General features: G+C 40.0%; 1 protein-coding gene across 1 annotated transcript; it reads left to right on the top strand.

Annotated features, from left to right (window-relative positions):
* Positions 1–640: 640 nt before the first annotated feature.
* Positions 641–22330, top strand: LOC121275925 (charged multivesicular body protein 5). Its single transcript, XM_041183766.1, has 8 exons — positions 641–788; positions 15212–15316; positions 16343–16389; positions 16482–16575; positions 16817–16888; positions 19315–19423; positions 21096–21211; positions 21708–22330. Exons 1-8 carry the CDS (start codon positions 720–722, stop codon positions 21756–21758), a joined length of 663 nt encoding a protein of 220 aa, XP_041039700.1. The 5' UTR covers positions 641–719; the 3' UTR covers positions 21759–22330.
* The last annotated feature ends 635 nt before the right edge of the window (positions 22331–22965 follow it).

Below are 22965 nucleotides of genomic sequence, written 5' to 3'. Positions count from 1 at the left end.
AAGCAGGATGTGCGGAGAGCAGGAGATACTGTAAGCAGAAAGTTATGTTGTTTTATATTTTTAAACTTATTTTATCTTAATAGTTATTTCATTTACCAATGTAAAATATTTCAACTTAGAGGGTATAATGTTTTAACATTTTTTTCTGACAAAGTAGATCATACTGAACCTAACTACAGTTTTAACATTGATTACTATGTTTTACTTCAAGTCATTTCAGTTGTAGTAGTGATTTTCAGGAACGCAACCACAACTTTATGCGAGGACTGGGTGTATCTAATTGTTGTCCCAGAGGCACAGGCAGGCACTACCTACCAAATCATCCCACCGACCAACTAAAACAGTGTAGACAAAACTGCCTATTATTAAAGATTATCTACTCTCAGAGGCTGATTTGCCTGCTGTGCAATTCCAGCATTTTTTAAATTTTTCATCTTGAGCTATCATTCATGAAAGGCCACACACTTGTCCCACTTGAGGCCAAATCGCAGCTCATCAAATGCAATGCAGCTCTTTCCTGCCCCCTTTTGCATCATATGCTTTACTGCTGCCTCCGCTCATCGTATACGTCATGACGGCTGCACGCTAACGTAGGACCGAAACTGGTCTTCTGTGCGTTTTACGTTATTAACACGTGTTTCTGAGGCCCGCCCACTCGCTGTGACGTTGGTGCTGCTGGGTTGGGTGGATATTTTTTGTTTTTTTTTGTCGCCGTCGCCATGAACCGGCTATTCGGACGGTCCAAATCCAAGGCCCCGCCGCCCAATCTGACGGACTGTATTGGGAATGTGAGTGCTGGGAGCCCCGGGGAGAGGGAGGGAGAGCGGTCCGGGCAGAGGGGGACTAGGACCAGGACCAGGGCCAGGGCCAGGGCCTTGGGAAGTGGAGCGGCCGGAACAAGCGGACTCGGTTTCCATTGGGGGCCGGGCCGGGCCGGGCCGGGCCGGGCCGGGCCGGGCTCGGCTCTGGGGACAGACCCTCTGTGAGGTCTGTGGCCCCGGCTTGGTGAGGACAGTCAGTTTTCAATGTAGCTGCTTGTATTTACATAAAGAGACAACGATTTGCATTTATGGAACACCTTTCAATATTTCAGTGGCTCCGAGGCAATGAATTACTTTCGAAGAAGATTCACTTATAGGAATCCCAGCACCCGGTTTACCCACAGCAATATCCTACTAATAACAGCAATAAATAACTAGCTCATCTATGTGTAGGTGTTGGCCAGGACTCTGGGGATAACTCCCCTGTTCTATCAAATAGTGCCATGGGATCTTTCACATCCACCTGAGAGAGCAGAAACTGCATCGGATAATGTCACCACCAAAAGCCAGTATCTCCAACACTGCGACATTCCCTCAGTCCTGCACTGGAGTGTTAGGTTAGATTAATAGAGGTTATGCAGAGAGAGAGAAAAGTGTGCACAATTATAAGGAATTCAAGAACATTGGTGTAGGCAGGGAAGGGTATGTCTGGAAATTATGATGCAAAGGAATTGCAGGTTGCACGAGAGGCTAATGTCAGACGGATGTAGAATTCCAGGAGTGTTGTATGACTGGAAGAGGTTTCAAAGATAAGTGGTGAGACCATGAAGGGATTTAATTGTGAGGATGAGAATTTTAATTACAAAAGATATATAGCACAGAAATGGCACAACCACTCCATGCTCTTGTTTCTATTCCACTTGAACCTCCACCCAACCATCCTTTCTGTTATCAGCACAACTCTTTCTTTCCTCCTGCCTCGTGCTTTTCTAATGCTTCCATTAAATGCATCTCTACTAATTATCTCGTACTCGCTGTGGATGAGTTCTATGTTCTCATGGGTAAAGACTTCTGAGTTCCCCATTTGATTTCTTGGTGACTACTTTATATTGATGGCCTCTAGTTTTGCTCTTCCCCACAAGTGGAACCTTTCACTTTGTGTCTACTCGATCGAAACTTTTCATAATTTTAAAGAACCTCTCTTCATTATCCCTCAGTGCCTTGTTTCAAGAGAAAAGAGACCCAGTCTTTTCACTTTTTTCTTGATGGGTTTAACCTTGCATTTCTGATATCATCCTTGTTAATCCTCTGCAGTGCCTCTATATCCTTTACATAATATGGTACATAGTACAGTACTTTGTGTGGTACAGCCAGAGTTCAATAAAAGTTTAGTTTAATTTCTCTACTTTTCAGTTCTATCTCTCTCAAGGATTAAGCTTGATTTTGCTTTTTTATGACCTTATTGACTTGAGTCACAACTTGTTGTAATTTGTGTTTGTACTCCCAGATCACTTTGCTCCTCTACCCCATTTAGATTCTTTCTTTCCCAGTAATATGTGATCTCCTTATGTCTCTAATAACTCACACTGAACTGTAATGAAATTCATTTGTCAATTAAATGCCCCGTCTGCAATTTTATTGAAGCATTGGGGGACCAGCAGTAACATAGGTCAGCCAGGACAGGGGTGTTAAATGAGCTGAACTTGGTGTAGGTTAGGATGCAGGCAGCAGAGTTTTGAATGTGCTATAGTTTATGGATAGTGAAGAATGGATACCCAGCTGGGTGATCCTCTGGTCAGGTGTTCTTGAACATTGGGCTCTCTTGCTAGTGTTTCTGATGTCCTACCAGCATTCTCCATGTAATTGTTAGAAGTGATTTTGCACAACTTCATACTTATGGCATGTACATGAATAGAGAAGGAAGATCAGTCGAAGGGTCATGAGGACTCGAAACGTCAACTCTTTTCTTCTCCGCCGATGCTGCCAGACCTGCTGAGTTTTTCCAGGTAATTCTGTTTTTGATCAAGAATACTTGCTCATTCACATGTGTTTAAGTAACCTTGATGTTTTCTATGCATGAGGAAAATCTCAAATGGATTAAAATGTATTTTGTTGTTTAGAAAAGTTTAGGTGCAAATTCACTTAAATGCATTGAGGTTGAAGGGAATCGGAAAGCAAAAGAGAACTTTTTGACTTACAACGAAAAGGTTAAGATCTCCCTTATTGACAAAGATGTGCTAAAGCTCCGTGAAAACTTTCGTATATGTAGAATACAGTGAAGGATAAAGAATAGCTAAGTACTAATACTGGAATTCTAACTCTTCGCCCACCCTGGGCCCAGTCTGAACTCAGAGCTGATGAAATAATACACAAGCATGTATGTTTGAGTTTTGAAGAAACTGGAAGAACTGGTTCTGTTTATTGGATCTGCGTATTTCCTGTTCCTTTCCAAAAGGCAATGACAATTGTTAACTCTTGGCATTTTCCAGCCTCTTGTTTATCCAGTGGTTTCTGCTCCTAATTATGTTGCATTTGTTTTTGATGTTTGGTTGCTCCAGACTAGAAACAAAAACTGAAAATGTTGCAAACACTCAGCAGCTCAGAGTACCTATGGATGAAACAGACAAATTAACTTGTCAGGCATGGATCCTACGGCAGAATATTGCAGATGAGCAGCATTTAACAAAAGAAACACAACAAAAGGAATGTGGAAGGGAAAATTCACATGAAAAAAGATCCAGAATGATCGATAAAGTACTTGAGTGGGAAATAAGAGATAAGACAGTGATATTAGCATGAGCCAGTAGGAGACATTGTGAGAATTAATGAAGGCATTTATAAGGCACCGAACATGTGAATAGCTGAGGAGGTGGTGGATGATGCAGATAAAAATAGCACAAGAAATGGAGTAGGTGCAGAATGTGGAAGAAGAGTAGGTCGACACTGTCGGTGGTGGTGTAGTGATATTGTCACTGGACTGGTAATCCAGAAATCCAGGGGTGATGCTGCGGGGACCTGGGTTCAAATCCCACCATGGCAGATGGTGGCATTTTAATCCAATAGAAACCTGGCATTGAAAGTCTAATGATGACCGTGAAGCCATTGCTGATGGTCATAAAAACCCATCTGGTTCACTAATGTCCATTTCCTTCCATTAGGGAAGGAAATCTGCTGTCCTTACCTTGTCTGGCCTACATGTGACATCAGGCCCACAGCAATGCAGTTGACTCTTAAATGCCCTCTGAACAAGGGCAGTTGGGGATGGGCAATAAATGCTGGTTGAGCCAGCGACACCCATGTCCTTTGAACATTTTTTAAAAAGTACAGTTTGCCCTGCCAACAAAGGACCCCAACCCAAGCACCAGCCCAACCCAATGCCCATCCCTGGAAAGACCAGCACACCATTCCAGATTGTCATTACTTCCTGTTCAAGAGAAATTTGGAATGTAGTTAAGACTTGAAGTTATGAAAGTTACAAAGTACCAAATAGAAAGCAGTAGTGGTGTTTCTTCATTAGAACAATGTAGAAGGTCAAAACAAATGAGTCAGAATTGAAGTGGCAAGTGACTACTTGTGGGCAGAATAGAAGTGTTTGGCAAAGTGGTCACTTAACCTGTTTTGGTCTTGGTGATATAGAGAAGACAATATTGAGAACAGCAGCCACAGTCTACTAGGTCCAAGGTAGTGCAAATAGATTGCTGTTTTTTTCAGAAGGAGTCTTTAGGACCTTTTGTTTGGAGCTGAATGTACAGATGTTTCATCTCACACTTGTATGGGAAGATGGTAAGGATGATGCTTAAAGTTTAACTGGATGCAACAGAGGGCACAGTCCATTTACAAAGTGGTCAGGGAAGAGAAAGCAGAAGATACATTTGGTAGTGGAATTATGTTGAAAATGGTTGCAGTGGCAGAAGATCTGACAGATGTAAGGTGAACATAAGGACACAGGCAATTGTGGTGAGGGATGAAAGTGTGGAGGGACTGTACATTTATAACAGAGAGCCAGAAAAGCAGGATTCTTTGGCTGAAATGACTGTTCTACTGAGACAGTTCTGATTGTATTTTGGGGAGGAAGTAGAAGCAGGCTGCATGGGAGTTGGAACACTTAGATTGGAGAGTGTATGGAAGAAATTGTCCAGAAAGAATGCATGCTGTCACTTAAGTTCTGGGCATAATAACTCAGTATTTAGTAGTGGGCCATAATCTGGGAGAAGTAGGTTTTAATGTCAAGGGGATTGGTCTTCAGGCTTTGGTAATTTGATGTCCTTTTGCCATATAACAAAAACCCTATTTGTCCATGGGTTTGATGATGTCAGGGTTATACTTCAGAATATGGTGGGTTGCAAATTCAGAGGGAGAGATTAAAGTAGGTTATAATAGTGATGGAACTGCATGATATCATGGCCTGGATTTTGCAGTCAGTCTTATTAAGAGTAAATTGGACAGCAACTTGTGGGACACACACATGGACAGTTAAACATGTAAAGCAGGAAGTTGCTGTCCAAGGTGACCTACTGCTCTAGGAGCTACACTCCACCAGTACCTTATCAAAATATTCAGCATTAAAACAGATGGAGGACATGAAATTACAGCATTTGCCCACTAAATACCACTAGACACGCCAGAAAAATTTAGGGCTTGTTCATTCAAGTATATGTGAGCTTTTAATGGTGAGATAAGTTTTGCACTACCGAACAATCTCTGGCACTGAAAATTTACTCTTACTAGAAAGAAGCCTCGTTCCTTCAGATTTTTTTTGGAGGTTTTATATTTTCTTTTACATTTTCTTTGTCTCTTTAAACCCCATCTTTCCTGCTTTATTTGATTTCTGTGCATGATTTTAAGTTGAAATAAACATATTAACTGCACTTCCTAAGTTAAACTCTCCATGGCTCAATAAGGATTCTTCAGTCTGATTGGTTGAAGAAATATGCGATACTTACTCTCACTACACTGATTCTGGAATCCCTGTAGAAAGCACTGCTGAAAGTCACAGAATCACAGCAGCCACAGCACAGCAGGAGGCCATTTGGCCTTTCGAGTCCATGCTAGCTCTCTGCAAGAGTACTTTAGCTAGTGCCACTTCACTGCCCTTTCCCTGTAATCCTGAACATGTTTTCTCTTCAGGTGTTTACAGATTTCCCTTTTGAAAGCCACATTTGAATATTTCTCTACCACACTCTCAGGCAGTGCATTCCACACCTTAACCCGCTCACTGTGCAAATAAATGTTTCTCATGTCGCCTTTGATACTTTTGTCAATCACCTTATATCTGTGTCCTCTGGTTCTTGACCCCTTTTCCAAAGTGAACAGTTTCTCTCTATCTACTCTGTGCAGATCCCTCCTGATTTTGGACAGCTTGATCAAATTTCCTCTCTGCTTTCTTTAAGGAGAAACTTAGAGAAAGGTTTCTAATTACCACACGAAAGCCCACAAAGTCTGTGAACAAATGTAAGCATCAAGAACAAAAAGCATCATTAATTTGCTGCTGACTGCAGAATCCAGGCTTATGTTAGCATTTAATTTAAAAAACGAAGGGGATAAAAGATCGGAAGATCAGGAGGGCTGAAGACAGGGCAAAGAGACAATTCTTTAGGGGAACCCTGGCCAAAAATCTGCATGGAGGCAAAAATTGTGGAAGGAGAACTCAGTTCAAGTTCAGGATTCATTGAGTTTGAGACAGTTGGAAGGTGTGGGTGGTGTGAAGCTAAATCTCTTGCTGCAGATGAATCTTTCAAAGTTAGGGAAGATTGGGGATGATACTGAAATTCAGATGGGGTAAGTTTGGAAGCAAAGATGGGGTTGTTGAATCCTGTGGTTCTTGTTATCTGAAAGGACAAAAATATTTAGGAGTGTCAGAGGAGACAAAGCATGATATAGAACTAAGTGAGTCAGTGCTGCCAAGGAGCTGGCAACATATAGCAGCAAATCAGATATTAGTGATCGTGGGTGAAATTTGAGGTGGAGCTCGTGGAATGACTTGGACTGGCTGTACAAGGAGGTGTTCGTAAACTAGATAAAAATGGTGAAGCATAGCAGTGAAGTTAAACAGTGGAAAGTGCATGAAAGAAAGGCACTGAACTTCTCCAAGTTAAATGTTCATGGAATAGAAGTGGCAGTGAATTAAACAGTATAAACAAAGCAAAAAAAACTGCAAATGCAGAAAATGTACAAAAGAAAATGCTGGAAACAGCAGGTTAGCAACATATGTGGAGTGGACATTGAGTGTGGAAGCTTTGTCAGGATGATCCATGCCTAATTCTATGACTAGAAGACTTTAGACCCTTCTGCCTTCAGCTTCCCCTATTCCCACCTCCAGCTCCCTGTGCTCTTGTCATTTAAATGAGAACTGTTTCTCTAGTGTAATTTATTTCCCCATGAATCTTCAGTGCTCTGTGCTCTCATGTCCAACCCCCACATTGTTACTAAACTTGCTGACGAAGGCAGTAGGACTCCTATTTAACCAAGACTAAGGCAAATGCTGAAACGCTTGCTATATCCCTCGAACCAGAACCATAACTTCACTTCTGAATATCAAACCATAATTTTCCGATTGTTTTGGACATTTAATTTAGATTAAATTTATCTGTTTTGTCTTTATATTGTCTCATTTTAATAGCATTGCTGCTATTTATTATCTCTGTTTCATGTAAGTGTGTTGCAAGTCTTTCTATTTCTGTTTTCTCACTTGTCACTGTTTCTTCTCCCTTTTGTTTATCCTGTTCCTTTTTAAATATCCTTCAGCTGTAAAAATTCACATATTCTAATAAGGGGTCCATGCTTTAGTGCTAACTTGTCTGAGCTCTGCAGATACGACCTAATCTAAAAGTTTAAGTATTTTCTGTTTTGGTTTTGGATTTCTAGCATCTGGTGTGTTCTTAGTTTTGAGTTTTAGAGCCATTTTAAGCTTGGTACGTGGAGGCCGATAGATAACGTTGCCCTTGAGAGAAAACAGAGGCACTCAGTAAAAATGATTCCTAATATTGTATCAGGAATTTAAAATAATATAGAGAACATGGGCTTAGCATTTTCCTGAAGAATAAAAGATTTTGAGGAAACCTAGTTGAAGCTCAGGGTAATGAAGACAACTAACAAAATTGATTCAGGCAAAATTATGGGCCTGTTCACAGCTTAATGGCTGTTGTTGTTTTCTTTAAAAATGCCTTGTATATAGTATGCAGCACATTTAAATATGACTGTAGCACGGAGAAACTGTTTCTGATTGACTCTGAGAAATCTGGCGCTTTCAAAAAAAATTCATAAGAATGAAGCATCTCTAATAAGTTAGGTTAGTCTGAAGTGGTTTCATATCTGTTCAGTTATTAGCATGGATATTGTACTTGTATAACTGGGAGTGCAGAAGAAGTCAGGATAATATCTAGATAGGTTTAAAACTAATTTACCTTGTGCCTAATAAGGAAATATCTGAAGTTAATGCTGCTCCCTTTGAAATGTGATATTCTTGCAACTGTCCTGACGAGTGAAAGCTGAAAAACTTTTGACAGCTTGTCTTTTTTCAACATAAATTGTCCCAGTTGAAGGTCACTTTGGGTTATGTTCTGCAATTTCTGTGATTAAGCTCTGGGTTGCTAAATGTTAACTAATTTTGAGAGTTAGGTTTTTGAAGAGAAGTGGGCAATTCTGGGCTGTGCTTTGTTCAAATTCAAATTGATTGAGGGTGCGGTTGGGGGGGTGGTGGGAATGATGCCGCAAAGAGAGACAGAAGAAAGGAAGTAACTATTATAAGAGCAGGGAGTTAGGGTGGGGGGTTCCTGCAATGACGAGAATATAAGAATCTTATGGATATTTGAAAATGTATTATTGAACATATTTCCTAAGGTTGTTTGTGTGTTTTAAATGAGTCTCACTTGATTGTGGACAGTCCAGACCAGGCACTTTTCCAGTTAACGTAAGCGCTAAAAAGAAAAGGACCTATAGTTAGTAATTCATTGCTCTCAACAGGATTGTTATCAATACATTAAGATAAAAGCAAAAAACTGCGGATGCTGGAAATCCAAAGCAAAAACGAAAATACATGGAAAAACTCAGCAGGTCTGGCAGCATGGAGTTAACTGTGTTCCTCTCTGCAGATGCTGCCAGACCTGCTGAGTTTTTCCAGGTATTTTTGTTTTTGTTTTGTTATCAATACATTGTAGGTAAAGTAGTGCATAAACCAATTAACCCCTCCCAATTAATCACCTCAATTAACAATGGCCTGCAATCATCAAGTACTTGACTCTGGTTTACAATGTGCCATTTCCAAGTTTGAAAGGGCAAAATCTATCATTGTATTGTTGGGTATTTCTCAAACAACATGAAAATTTCTCTCAGTCCACTCATTGTTATAATTTATTGAAACCCTAGTGACCACACTGTGGTACAGTTCTCTGGATCCTGGAATAATATAGTACACTGTTTGAGCACAGAGTTTTATTGTTTCTCTTCCTTGTATGACTGTTGGTAACTTAGTTGTAAAGTACCAAACTACATTCAGCGGGCATACCAAATGATGTAACTGGTTTCTGAAGCTTAGATTCTGTTAGAATTCTATCCGGTCTTGAGGCTCTGACAGCATCCTTTTGGGAGCATGATCAGAGATACATATTCAAAATGTTCCTCCCCTAATTACCACCACTTCAAACAAAGCCAGGAACAAAGTTAAAAACAAAAAACTGCGGATGCTGGAAATCCAAAACAAAAACAGAATTACCTGGAAAAACTCAGCAGGTCTGGCAGCATCGGCGGAGAAGAAAATAGTTGACATTTCGAGTCCTCATGACCCTTCAACAGAACTGTTCTGTTGAAGGGTCATGAGGACTCGAAACGTCAACTCTTTTCTTTTCCGCCGATGATGCCAGACCTGAGTTTTTCCAGGTAATTCTGTTTTTGTCCAGGAACAAAGTTATTCTGTGAAGTTTTTCACTTGCAAATGAACACAGACTGGTGTTTCAAGTATGTCAAATATTAGGAAAATCACCCAATGAAGAAATATAAACAGGAAATGCATGAATTACTCTGCAGATCAGGTGGCACATCTGTTGAGAGAAAAACCAGAAACTTTTCAAGTCAGTGACCTTTGGTTAGAACTGGAAAGGATGAAAGAATTGGCATTTTATGGTGTCTTCCAGAATCTCAGGGCATCCCAAAGCGCTTTACAGTCATTTAAGCCCAGGAGGTATTGAGTGCAGCAAAAGCTATGGGATCTAACAACATTCCGGCTGTAATGCTTAAGACTTGTGCCCTAGAACTAGTCATGTCCTCAACCGAACTGTTCCAGTACGACTACAGCATTGGCTTTGACCTGCAGTTTGGAAAATTGCTCCGGTACGTCCTGTCCACAAAAAGCAGAACAAATCCAATTCAGCCAATTACCACCCCTTGGTCTACTCCCTATCATCAGCAAAGTGATGGAACCTGTCATTGACACTGCTATCAAGTGGCACTTACTCAGCAATAATCTGCTCATTAGCACTCCTTGGATTCCGCCACATCAACAAGGCTCCAGACCTCGCTCCAGCCTTGATCCAAACATGAACAAAAGAGCTGAATTCTAGAGGTGAGATGAGACTGACTGTCCTTGACATCAAAACAGTGTTTGACAGAGTGTGGCATCAAGGAGCCCTAGCAAAATTGAAGTAAATGGGAACCAGGGAAAACTCTCTGCTGGATGGAGTCATGCCTAGTATAAAGGATGCCAGTAATTGTTGAAAGTCAATCATCTCAGCCCCAGGACATTTCTGCGGGAGTTTCTCAGGGTAATGTCCTAGGCCCAACCATCTTCAGCTGCTTCACCAACAACCATCCCCTCAACATAAAGTCAGAAGTGGGGATGGTATCTGATGATTGTAGAGTGTTCAATACTATTCGCAACTCCTCAGGTACTGAAATAAAGGCTGTGGATGCTAGAGATCTGAAATAAAAGCATAGCGTTAGAAAAACTCAGCAAATCAGGCAGCTTCCGTTCCAAAGAAGAGTTATTTTAACCTTGAAATGTTAACTCTTTCTCACTCCACAGATGCTGTCAGACCTGCTGAGATTTTTCTAGAACTTTGTTTTCTTCAGATACTGAAGTAGGCCATGCGTGCATGCAGCAAGACTTGGACAACATTCATTCTTGGGCTGATAAGCGGGAAGTAACGTTCTACACAATGTGTGGGCAATGACCATCTCCAACAAGAGAGAATCTAATTAGCCCCCTGTGACGTTCAATGACATTACCATTGCTGAATCCCCCACTATCAACATCCTGGGGATGGTGGGGGCATTACCAATAATCAGAAACTTAACTGGGCCAGCCATATGAATGCTGTGGCGACAAGAACAGGTCAGAGACTGGGAATTCAGAGGCAAGTAACTCACCACCTGAGTCCCCAAACCTGTCTGCAATCTACAAGACACAAGTCAGAAGTGTGATGGAATACTTTGCACTTGCTTGGATGAGTGCAGATCCAACAACACTCCAGAAGCTTGACACCATTCAAGACAAAGCAGCCCACTTTCTTGGCACCTGATCCATATCTTCAACATTCATTCCTTCCACCTCTGGCACACAGTGGCAGCAGTGTGTACTATCTATAAGATGCATTATAGCAACTCGCCAAAGCACCTTCCAAATGTGCGACCTCTACCACATAAAAGCACAACAGCAGCAGATGCATGGGAACACTACCACGTGCAAGTCCCACTCCAAGTCGTGCACTATCCTGACTTGAAACTATATCACCATTACTTCGCTGCTACTGGGTAAAAATTACGGAACTTCCTTAAAGCACTGCGGGTGTACCTACACCACACAAATTGCAGCAGTTCAGGAAGGGGGCTCGCCATCTTCTCAAGGACAGTTAGGGATGGGCAATAATTGCTGGCGTTGCCAGCATTGCTCACATCCTAAGAACAAATAGAAAGTACTTTTGTTGTAACTGTTCTAATGTAAGAAAATGTGACAGCCAGTTTATGCATAGCAAGCTTCCACAAACCCCGTTGTGATAAATGACCAGGTAGGTTTTTATTAATGATGTTCTTTGAGCTTTGGTTATTGGCCAGGCCGTGGGATAGCTCACTGTTTTTCAAAATGGTGCCCTGGGTCTTTTACATCCACCTGAGAGGGCAGACGGGTTTAACATCTCATGCAGAAGACTGCACCCCCAACAGTGCACCAACCATGTACAAGTTTTCTGTTTATTTGAGGCAATGTAACACCATTTACATTTAGGGACTACACTTTGCCCTCCCTGTACCCCAAAGTCAGGTTTACGGTATTACCTTGTACCCTTTACTCATACCAAAGAATGAAAACTTTCAGGGGTCACATGAAGCGAAACTGAACAAAACTTGCGGTCCTGCCACTTGAGAATTAAACTGTACTTTTGTTCTGTTGCAGTAACTTTTTGGTTCTGTGATTTTCATTCTTTGTTGACTTTGCTACCCACTTGTGTCTCTTCTATTTCTACAGAAGAAGGAAAAACAAATTATAATGTACTTTTTACAGCAAGTAACATCATTGAATGATACAATACAGAATGACACTGCATGGCCCATAGTGCCTGTGCTTTAAAAGTGCTATTCAATTTGTCCCATTCACTTGCTCTTTCCTATCCTCCTGCAAATGTTTTCCTTTAGGTATTTGTTTAGTTCCATTTTGAAAGTTACTATTGAATCTGCTTCCACCATCCCTTCAGGCAGTACATTTCAGATCATATCTTATTTATTCTGTTAAAATCTTAGAAGCATCTATTCTGCTGCTATAAAATTTGGTTGAAGTCTGCTGTGGCAGAAATGAGTGTATTACGTGAAAGCATAGAATATCGGGAGGTGTACACCTGCTTTGTGGATTACGAAAAAACGTACGATTTGGGTAAACTGTCAAAAGCTACTACAAGTGCTGGAGGTGATTAGAATTGTAATCAATTGTAATTGTACTTATATGAGGTACAAAAAGGAGGTCAATTGGTGAAGGTAGAGAGATTTGTAGATGACCAGGCTATAGTGGCTAGGACAGCAGAAAATCTAGATATTAATGGATAGAATGAATGAAGTGGTGAAAGCTTAGGGAATGAAAATTAATGTAGAAAAGAAAAAAAATTATGAAGATTGGAAGAAATAATGTTGGAAGAGTCGAGGTCAAAAAGTCAACAGCTGGACCAGATATCCCAATTTAAGTACTTGGGCAGCATTTTGTCAGAAGGTGGTTAGTACCATAAAGAAACCAGAGCTAGAATTGCAATGGCAAAGAAAATGCATTCTCCTAAAATAAAAATTGCTCAGCATAGGAATGAGTAGAGATCTTAAAAGAATGATCAAAACCTAGATTTGGAATGTCTTGTACAGCACTGAAATGTGGACCTTGAGAAAAACAAAGGAAGATTATGGGATCTAAACCAAGGTGGAGAAAGAGAATGGTGATGTTAGACAACTTGAAATTGAAAATGGAGGCTTCTATGAGCAACTGAAAAGGAAAGCGCAAGACTGAGAGGTGTGGAAAAATGAGCAGAGGAACTGCCCTTGGCCAGATACTGCTAAAACCCTGGATAAAAAACTTCACTTATGCAGGGAGTCTAGAGAAATCACAGCTGTTCTCCTTAGAGCAGAGAAAGTTAAGGGGAGATTTGATGGGAGTGTTCAAAATCATGAAAGATTTGGGCTTATTAAGGTTGTTTCTATACAAAGTATGTTTCTTTTTCTCTTTTCTCAGCGTTTCTCCCCCCACCAACCAACCCCCCCCTTCCCAATTATAAAATTTGGTGGTGGTTGGTTTGAGTGTTTTAAAGATTGCCACTGTTCTACTTATGCTGTATGTTGTTTAATTGTGTATTCAATCAACTCAGCAACAATCTCACTCAGCAAATGGTTTCAGCATGTCTATATTGAAACTGGTCGTGCTGCATCACCTCATCCTGCCCACACATTTCTACAGAGTTTCACAGAGGTGACAGCTATGGGCTACCTCCCCAAATCTTTATATGGCAATGATTAATTCACAGGAGTGTGGGGTATTCCAGGTGAGCTTGATTTTGACCCATGCACTTTTTAGGAAGAGTCATTGACTAGTGATTGGAAGTGTGTTCTTCCCTGCCCCCTTTCCTGGTCCAAGGGCACTGAGACCAGATGTGTTGTTACATTGCTGCTTGATTGAGATTGTTTTTAACATTAAAAAACACTTTTGTTTCCTAGTTGAAGTGGTGGCAGTGGACTTTAATTGTGAGAAGAAAGCAATTCAGGAAGTATCCTGTTTCTCTCTTGTATATTTAAGTCACATTTGTAGTACTTAGGTCATCAGCTTAGAGAACGTGCAGATCATTTGAATCTAAATTGAAATCTTAGGTTTGTGTTTCCCTTTGATGTGGGCCCAGATGCTGCAGACTTTTAGAAGTGTTCCCTGAAATGCCATGAATCCTGTTTGCCAAATTAGCCAACTAGATTATAAATTGGACCAGAATATTATCTTAAAAGCAATAAGCAGATCGCCAAATTCCATGTCAAAGTCTAAACAGTGTCCATTTTTACCTGCAGTATCTTCTATGCCTGAAAGTGATAACAGTGGGACATCTTTACAATAAAAAAATAATATCACATATGGAATCAGAAGAGCATTTACAAATTTGAATGGCAGGACAAAGTTCCACTGTTAAATCACTTCTTGGCCACAGATAAATTGATATTCCATTATCTTGCTGGGTAATGTTTAGGATGAAGATTGAATTGTGTGCAGTTCAAAGCAAAAATTTTGCAAATCTATGAAATATGCTGGAAATGTCAATTAGTGAACTTATAGCTAAACATTCATTGAAAAAGTGAAGAGATGAACAGGTTGAGCATATATAAAAATACCTAAATGTCCCTTCCAGAATGGTCCTGCTTGAGAGGCATGACTTTACTGTACTCCCACCAACAAACTTCCAGCCATACTGTACCTTATTGTGAGCTCAATAATGGTTTTTACTTATTTTCTTCCCACCCATCTCCACCTCTTTTTATTCGTCCTCCACTGATGTAGACCTACCCACTAGGAGACCTTTGCCACCCCCATGCCAGCACTGACAATGCTCTTTTCCCGGCCTGCAATGGAGTTTCACTATCCTCTTTACCTAGCCAAGAGAACTGCCGGTCTGTCTTCCCCAAGTCAATGAGTGATTGCTAACATCAACTTTATCTAGCATCTCTTTTGTCACTCCTCTGTCCCTCATCCTCTACTCTCCCATCCTTTGTCTTCCTCTTGTGCATCTTACTACCCTTGCCCCCTCTCTGTCACTTTTTCTGTCCCCATCACCAACCTTGTGCATCTGTCCCCCCTCTATCTTTTAGCTGCTGGAGATAAAAGAGAGATTTCATATATTCTCATCAGTAGATTAGTGTATTAGTGAAAGCTGTTATTCCTTTTATATTTTCTCCTCTTCTGTCAGTTCCATTTGAAGGAATGATGAAACTTAGAAATATTTGGGTTATTTTTTCAGGTCGATGGCAGAGCAGAATCTATTGATAAGAAAATTGCTAGGCTTGATGTTGAATTGGCCAAGTACAAAGACCAGATGAAGAAAATGAGAGATGGTGCATCTAAGGTAAGTATTTAATACATTTTTGTGGTTAAAAGAAACAAAAGGGAGAACCTTGCTTTCTGCCATATATTTTCCTACATGAGATGAAAATCAATGCAGTTTGTTTAAGAGCATTTATAATTCAGGAAAATAAAGTACTATTCCTTACATGCATAATACAATCAAATGGCAGTCTTAAAACTGAAACTAAGCAGTGCCAAAAGCATTTTAAAAAAGAAAATCCATGAGGAAGTCGACAGACCCAAGTCTTCTGGTCTCTGGATCATCGGAGACCTAACAGGACCGGAGAAGCACATCGGGTTCCTGCGGAAGGTCTGATGCGTGTACCTCCATAGGAGTTGCCTAGAAAGTTTCAGCTTCCGATGAATAATTCCCCTGCCCCGCCCCCCCCAGAAGGTCTCTGACTCTGAGTTAGAGTTGGAGACTTCACACAGTTCTGATGTACTTACTTGGATAGATATCCAGGGAACACTAGTCAGATTAAAACCTAGTCTAACTCCTGGATAACTATAGAACTGACCTCCCCTCAATTACTCACTGACTTCCCCTGACCCACCCCCAATGACTACTTCCCGAGCCGATTGTACCCTGGTCCACCAATATTCAAATTGGACCATTAAACTTGTTATACGGCAGCTAGTGCCATAAAAAGGGGTTGTGTCCTATTGTGCCCCCCCCCCCCCCCCCCCCCCCCCGTCTCTCCCCCGCCCCCACTGCAATTGAGCTCTCCTAGGGACACTATGGTCCACATTTCTGGGAAAGCCAGGCTTGGAACACCTGGCAAGAAATGTGGAGCAGTGTCGAGGTGAGGGACAGTTTGCGTGGAGCGGCCATCTGACAATGATTGCTACTGCTCAGAAGATCCGAGCCATCATCTATTGAAAAGTTAATTAAATGCTCCACAGTGGTCTATTCTTAAGATTTGGTTCTGCATCTCTTTATAGGAGATTTATCTTTTTACTAAAGACCAGTGGTTGTGTACTCTGATTACACTAGCAAAAAATATTCATGACTTTTTTTGCTTTCTAGAACATGGTAAAGCAAAAAGCAATGCGAGTTTTGAAGCAGAAGAGAATGTGAGTTCTTTTTCTGTAGCTAATCTTGATTGTAGTGTACTCAAAATAATTTAAGCGATAAACATTTTGAATATTTTGGTGTTTAATGATAGGTATGAACAGCAGAGGGACAATCTAATGCAGCAGTCGTTCAACATGGAACAAGCCAATTATACTATACAGACGCTGAAAGACACAAAGACTACAGTAAGATGAAATGGCATAAATGCAGTACTGCCGTGCTGATAGTGTAAAATTGTTTAACATAAATTTGGGACGCAGTTAATGTGGAAAAGTAAAAATGAGACATCTTCACAGTATTATGGAGCAATATTGCAAACGTTCATGTTATATTAAGTAAACAGCACACTGTTTACAAAAGAGTAAATTAGTCTAAAATAAACTTAATTGAATTGTGCAGTTATGCTGATTTTTTTGATTTTTGTAGGTAGATGCAATGAAAACTGGAGTCAAGGAAATGAAGAAAGCGTACAAACAAGTCAAGATTGATCAAATTGAGGTGAAGTAATATCCTGTATTCTGGGTTTAGTAACTGCTGTGATTTCCAACAGAAATCGGTCAACTGACAAAGAGCAGGATAATTGTGGCAGATATTTCTAAAATTAATAAAACTGATTTCCTACAACAAATGTAATGTCCATATCAGAACCGAGTTAGGCCTATAGACCCTGTTCCACCATTCAGCGAGATCATTTGTGATCTGAACCTTAATTCCATCGACCTGCCTTGGCTCCATATCCTTTTATATCTTCAATTGCAAAAATCTTGTCAGTATCAGATTTGAAATTATTGATTGAATTCAATCTTCTGCTTTTTGTGGAAGAGTTGCACACTCCTACCAGCCTTTGTGTGAAGAAGTGTTTTCTGACTTCTGTCCTGAATGACCTGGATTTTTATTGTTTTATTTTTATATATTTATAATTTATTTATGTTTTATATTTTTATACCCTGGATTTTTATATCTGGTTCTCAATTTTGGTGAGTTGCATTTCTTTTTCTCTCCTTTCCCACCATTTCTGAGCTAAATACATGTTTTGTTGAGAAAGCAGCCGGTTAATTTGTTTTTAAATCTTTGCTATTGCTGTTCCAAGCAGGCTGCTAGGGACATGAGTGACCTGGGACAAGGCACTTAATAGTTGGTGATCCAGTAAGCTGCCAATTATAATTTATTTTCCTTATGTACTTCATGTATTAAGTCATTGCATTTCAAAGTAATGCTTATGTAAGCAGTTGCTGCAGACATAGTACTTCCAGAATTCAGTCTTTTTCATTATGGTGCTTAAGAAGAAATATTGACCAAGAAAACATCCTCCCCTTTGAACAGTGCCCTGTGATTTTTAATATCTACATGAGTCGTCAGACCAAAAAGATGCTGCACTGGTTTAGCATTATCCACAGCACCTCTGACAGTGCTGTGTTATGTTGGTATATCTGGTTATAATAATTTCAGACTTATACATAGCAAAGCAGGGAAGCCATTGGCCCATCACACCTTTGCCGGCTCTTTGAAAAACTATCCAATTGCTGCAACTCCACTGTCTTTTCACCTTCACCCTGCAAATTTTCCCCTTCAAGCATTTATTCACATTCTTTTAAAAGTTATTATTGAATCTGTTTCCACTACCTTTCAGACCGTGCATTCCCAAAAGTAACAAGTTTCTCCTTATCTTGCCTCTGATTCTTTTGCCAATTACTTAAATCTGTGCCCTCTGGCCACTGCCCCATCTGTTTGTTTTTCCTTATTTCTTTTATCATAACTCTTCATGATTTTGAGCGCATCTAGTAAATCTCTTGTTCTCAGAGCAGAGGAGATTAAGTCCAGCTTTTGTATTCTCTACTCGTAACTTGGAGTCCCACACCTTTCTGCTATCAACTATGTCAAGCTGATAGTGTATCCATTTATTTGTTTAATATTTACAAACTTTGTGGTTTGTCTAAATTTGAACATAACATTTTCTTTTTCAAGCGTAAAATAAAATATTTATTCAGCAGATACTCAATTGATGTGGTTAACTCTTGAGGAACACAGTCTCTGCACCAAAATCAAATGCTGCGTATACACTATGCTATTATTCTGTGTGTAACCAGCTAACCTAAGTTATAAATTTCAATGGGGTTAATTGGACTCAAACTAAAAATATGAATCTGACTAAATTCATGGAAATGTGTTGAACAGAGGCTGGATCAAGTCACAGAAAGGACATGATTGTTTGTGACTAATTTGTGGACTATTTTATCATGTCAGTTGACTATTATCTGAGCCCATGATTGTTCTCCACACCAAAGGCAATGGCGACAAGCCTGGTGATGTTTCAGACTGTCCACGATTGCTCTTTCATTGATGTGTTATGTACTACAGCTGCATCATGGCTTGTGGGCTGTAGATGCTGTTGACTAACACACACATATTTGCTCATCTGTCTTTTGAGGACATTTCCTAAATCAAGATTCCCACTAGCTGCCTGCAGGTGTTCATCTGCTCAGTGGAATTGGCATTTTCTGGAAGTGACCTGATTGTTTAACTGCTGCCTGCCACTGTCCATGTCATTATGGTAGCTGGTTTTAATATATGACCTGACTCTCAAGTTCTGTAATTCTTTTTTTAAAAAAGATGAACTTTAGAAATATACAATAAATCACTTCCCAGATTTGTAATGGAAAAAAGCTTCTTCTGCATTTAGTTGCCTAAGCTGCAATCAGGAATTAAGATGCCATTGCTAATTTGCACAAGTTGGCATCAATGCATGGCAAACCAATCAACTAATAAGTGAAGGTGAGATTGCTGTTATTTGGATTGCACTTTTCTGGTGCTACATGGAGAATAACTTTGTTAGAAGTTAGGGTAACAGTGAATTTTGCAAGAATGTCCTCATACTGTACATTAGTCTAGCTACATTATGATTTACCCATTATTGATCTCCACAGAACATACAAGATCAACTGGAAGACATGATGGAAGAAGCAAATGATGTGCAGGAAGCCCTGAGTCGCAGTTATGGAACGCCAGAGATTGATGAGGATGATCTGGAAGCTGGTGAGAATGAAGTCGTCTTGATTTATGAGTACATGAGACTCCCCAGCCAGTGTGGATTTCGGAGCTTGGTATTGTAGCTCTATTTATAAGCTATGCTTAAATCCAGCAACGTTATGTGCTGGTAACAAAGTTACCCTCAATATATTTTACTGGTTGCAATTTTGTCACAATGTCAGTGTTTCCAAAATATTGGACACACTTGTATTACAATACAATTTCTATGTCAGTGTTAAGTATCAGAACACAATTACAATTTTGTTTGGTAGAACAGTAATAAGACATAGAACCACGAACATCTTGTGACAACTTGGAAGCCAATTATCTCAGCCCCAGGACATTGCTGAAGCAGATCCTCAGAGTGATGCCTGAGGCTCAATCATCTTCAGCTACTTTATCAGTGACCTTGCCATCATAAGGTCAGAAGTGGGCATGATTGCACAATCCATTTGCAACTCTTGAGATAATGGAGCAGACCATACCACATGCAGCAATATTCAGGCTTGGACTGATAAATGACATTTGTGGAATGTAACAACCTTGCCTTGACATTCAACAGCATTACCATTGTTGAATCCCCCACCATCGACATCCTGGGTGTGTCACCATTGACCAGAAACAACTGGAGCAGCCACATAAAACCTGGCTACAAGAGCAAGTCAGAGGCCGGATATTCTGTGGCGAGTAATGCACCACCAGCCTCTGCAAAGCCTTTCCACCATCTATAAGACACCAGTCAGGAGTGTGATAGAATACTATCCACTGCTTGGATGAGTGCAGCACCAAGAAGCTGTCGCACAACCATGTAGTCTATTTGATTGACACCCCAGCCGCCACCTTAAATGTTGACTCCCTCCACCACAGGCACACAGTCTGCAGTGCGTATCATCTACAAGATGCACTGCAGCAATTCACCAAGGTTTCTTCAACCGCACCTCCAAACTTGTGAACTCAGCCACCCAGAAAGTCAATAACAGCAGATACATGGGAACAGCATCACCCCAGAGTTTCCTCCAAGTCACACAACCTCCTGACTTATTGCCATTCCTTCACTGTTGCTGGAACAAAATCCTGGAACTTTCTACCTAACAGAAGGAGGAGTACATTGACCACATGGACTGCAGTGGTTCAAGAAAGCAGCTCACCATATCCTCCTTAATGGAAGTTAGAGATCGGCAACAAGTGCTCGATGGCCACATCCCATGAACGAATTACAGAAAATGCAGTTATGAACAATTTGTCCAGTTCATTTGGCAAATTTATGCATGAGACTATTGTTTATTTAGATATTTAGTTCTATAGGGAATTGACATAAATGCTACTTATTGCAAATGAGTTTAGTTGACTTTGTTTCATTTAATAAAATTAGTTACTTTAAATGTTAATGTGAGGCAGCCTTATTGGTCATTGTATTGGCGTATAGGTGTGTTGTGTCTTGACTCCACACAGTAGGTTCAGAGTCTTTTTGCCCAAGTGTCTGACAGAAAAGAAAGGAAATCTAGTGCCCAAGTCACTGTGGAATACTTGCATGCTCCAAGTGATTTCTTGTATGGTGTTACAGGAAAGGATTTGGGTGTGAGGATGCTTACCTCAGCCAAAGGTCAGCACATTGATTAAGTGGGTGTAAGAAAATCTGCGTTTATTTACACTGAATTACCTTGTTTTATACATTCAGAACTGGATGCATTGGGTGATGAGCTTCTAGCTGATGAGGACTCATCCTATCTAGATGACGCTGCATCTGCACCGTCTATTCCTGAAGGTGTTCCCAGTGACGCAAAAACCAACAAGGTATGTTTCATAACATTGTGTAAACCCGATCTTTAAACATGTTCCCCTTCATATTTATGTAGTAGTAGGTATATTTTACTGAATATATAGTGGCCATTTTGTAATGTTGCTAGTCTGTCCAATGCATATGTTAGCACCATTGATCCTTGATTATTATTGTTATTGCACCTAATTCCATCGACCCCCAATATTGTCAAGTGATGTAAAAGCTGCCTGCCTCTTCAGAATTTATGGTGAACAGCTGTGACCTGTTTTAAGCACCATAAGCACTTTTAATTATTTGTGTAATATATAGTGCCTGTTATTTTGATGAGCTGACATTCATTAACATCTCCCACTTTACTATCTAAAGGTTGCATTTGATACTTGATTAGTCTTTTAGCCCACTCCAACTCGACAGATATATCACTACATGGACAGTATTCAAATATTGTCAGCAGTAAAGTGTATTTATTCTAAGTTAACAACCAATACTAAGATGTGTTTGTGTTTTCAGGATGGTGTACTGGTGGACGAATTTGGTTTGCCTCAGATCCCTGCTACTTAACACATGCTTTCAAGCAAATTTGTAATTAAACAATTTTTTTTGTATGTATATTATTTGCTAAGAATATATTCCAAAATCAAAACCTGGACTAATCATAATGTTGGTCACTACATTATGGAATTGTGCTTGAAAGAATTGTACATGTAGACATCTTGAGGATTACTGCAGGTGGGCTTTTAAGTTTCTATTTAATTCCTTTGAATAATGTGCAAGAGATATCTTGTAGAATCTTGACTTATGATATGCCCCTTACAGCCTGTGAACTTGCGATGATTACTTGTACTCATCTAATATTTTAATTTGCAATGGATTCCAAGCATGATAATACAGAAAACTAGTTTGTGGAAAACATTGTACGGGATTTGGTTGACCTGATGTACTTTAATAAACTTGCTGCATGGACAGGCTATTTAACCTCTGTAAATCTTCTTTCTTACTATTGCAATAAATTTTCACATAATTGCAGTCTTCTAATTAAAATCCATTTCTATGTAATATGTAACTGAAGAATTGACTCCTAACTGTTCTGCTGAATTGAAGAAAACTTGATACATAAAATATTGAAAATTGAATTTGTGTGGTTGAAATAAATGCCTTTACTATTAACATGCAGGTTGGAATCTAGGCCAAATGGGTAGGATGACAGTCCTCTCCCTCTGGTTTGAGGATTTTGTGAAATTAGTTTTGGCAATAGCTATCTAGTTCATAATATGCAAACATTGACAACAATGCTTTTCATTCAATCATTGAATGTCACAGTGCAGAGACATTAGATCACCTGGAAATTGTTGCTGTTTATTCCTCACATGAATCTCCTCGTCTAATTTGATTCCCACATTCACTCTCCATACAAAATAGTTTTTTTCATGCAATTATCCAATTCCAATTTAAAAGAATTATGGACTCTGCTTTAACAGTGGCTTTATCAGAATTCTGCATTCTTGTCACCTTATGTGAAGATTTCTAACCTTCCCCTTGTTTGCGGGAAACAAAAGCATCAGCGGTTTTATAGTGGGTGCTGATTTGAGGGGAAATTGGGCCTATTATCAGGCCACAACCGAGAACTTGGTTTTGCGTATGAATTGCGTTACTTGTGTTTGGAGTACTTTGTGCCAAATTTGGACTAATTCTCTATTTCCCAGCAATGATAACTCCTGCCTTGATGAGCGCTTACTTCTATAAACTTTTAAGCAGCAGATTTGAGAAG

This window comes from Carcharodon carcharias, chromosome 3 (assembly GCF_017639515.1).
Source record: "Carcharodon carcharias isolate sCarCar2 chromosome 3, sCarCar2.pri, whole genome shotgun sequence".
In the NCBI taxonomy this organism is placed as follows: domain Eukaryota; kingdom Metazoa; phylum Chordata; class Chondrichthyes; order Lamniformes; family Lamnidae; genus Carcharodon; species Carcharodon carcharias.
This window is presented reverse-complemented; position numbering and strand designations above follow the sequence as displayed.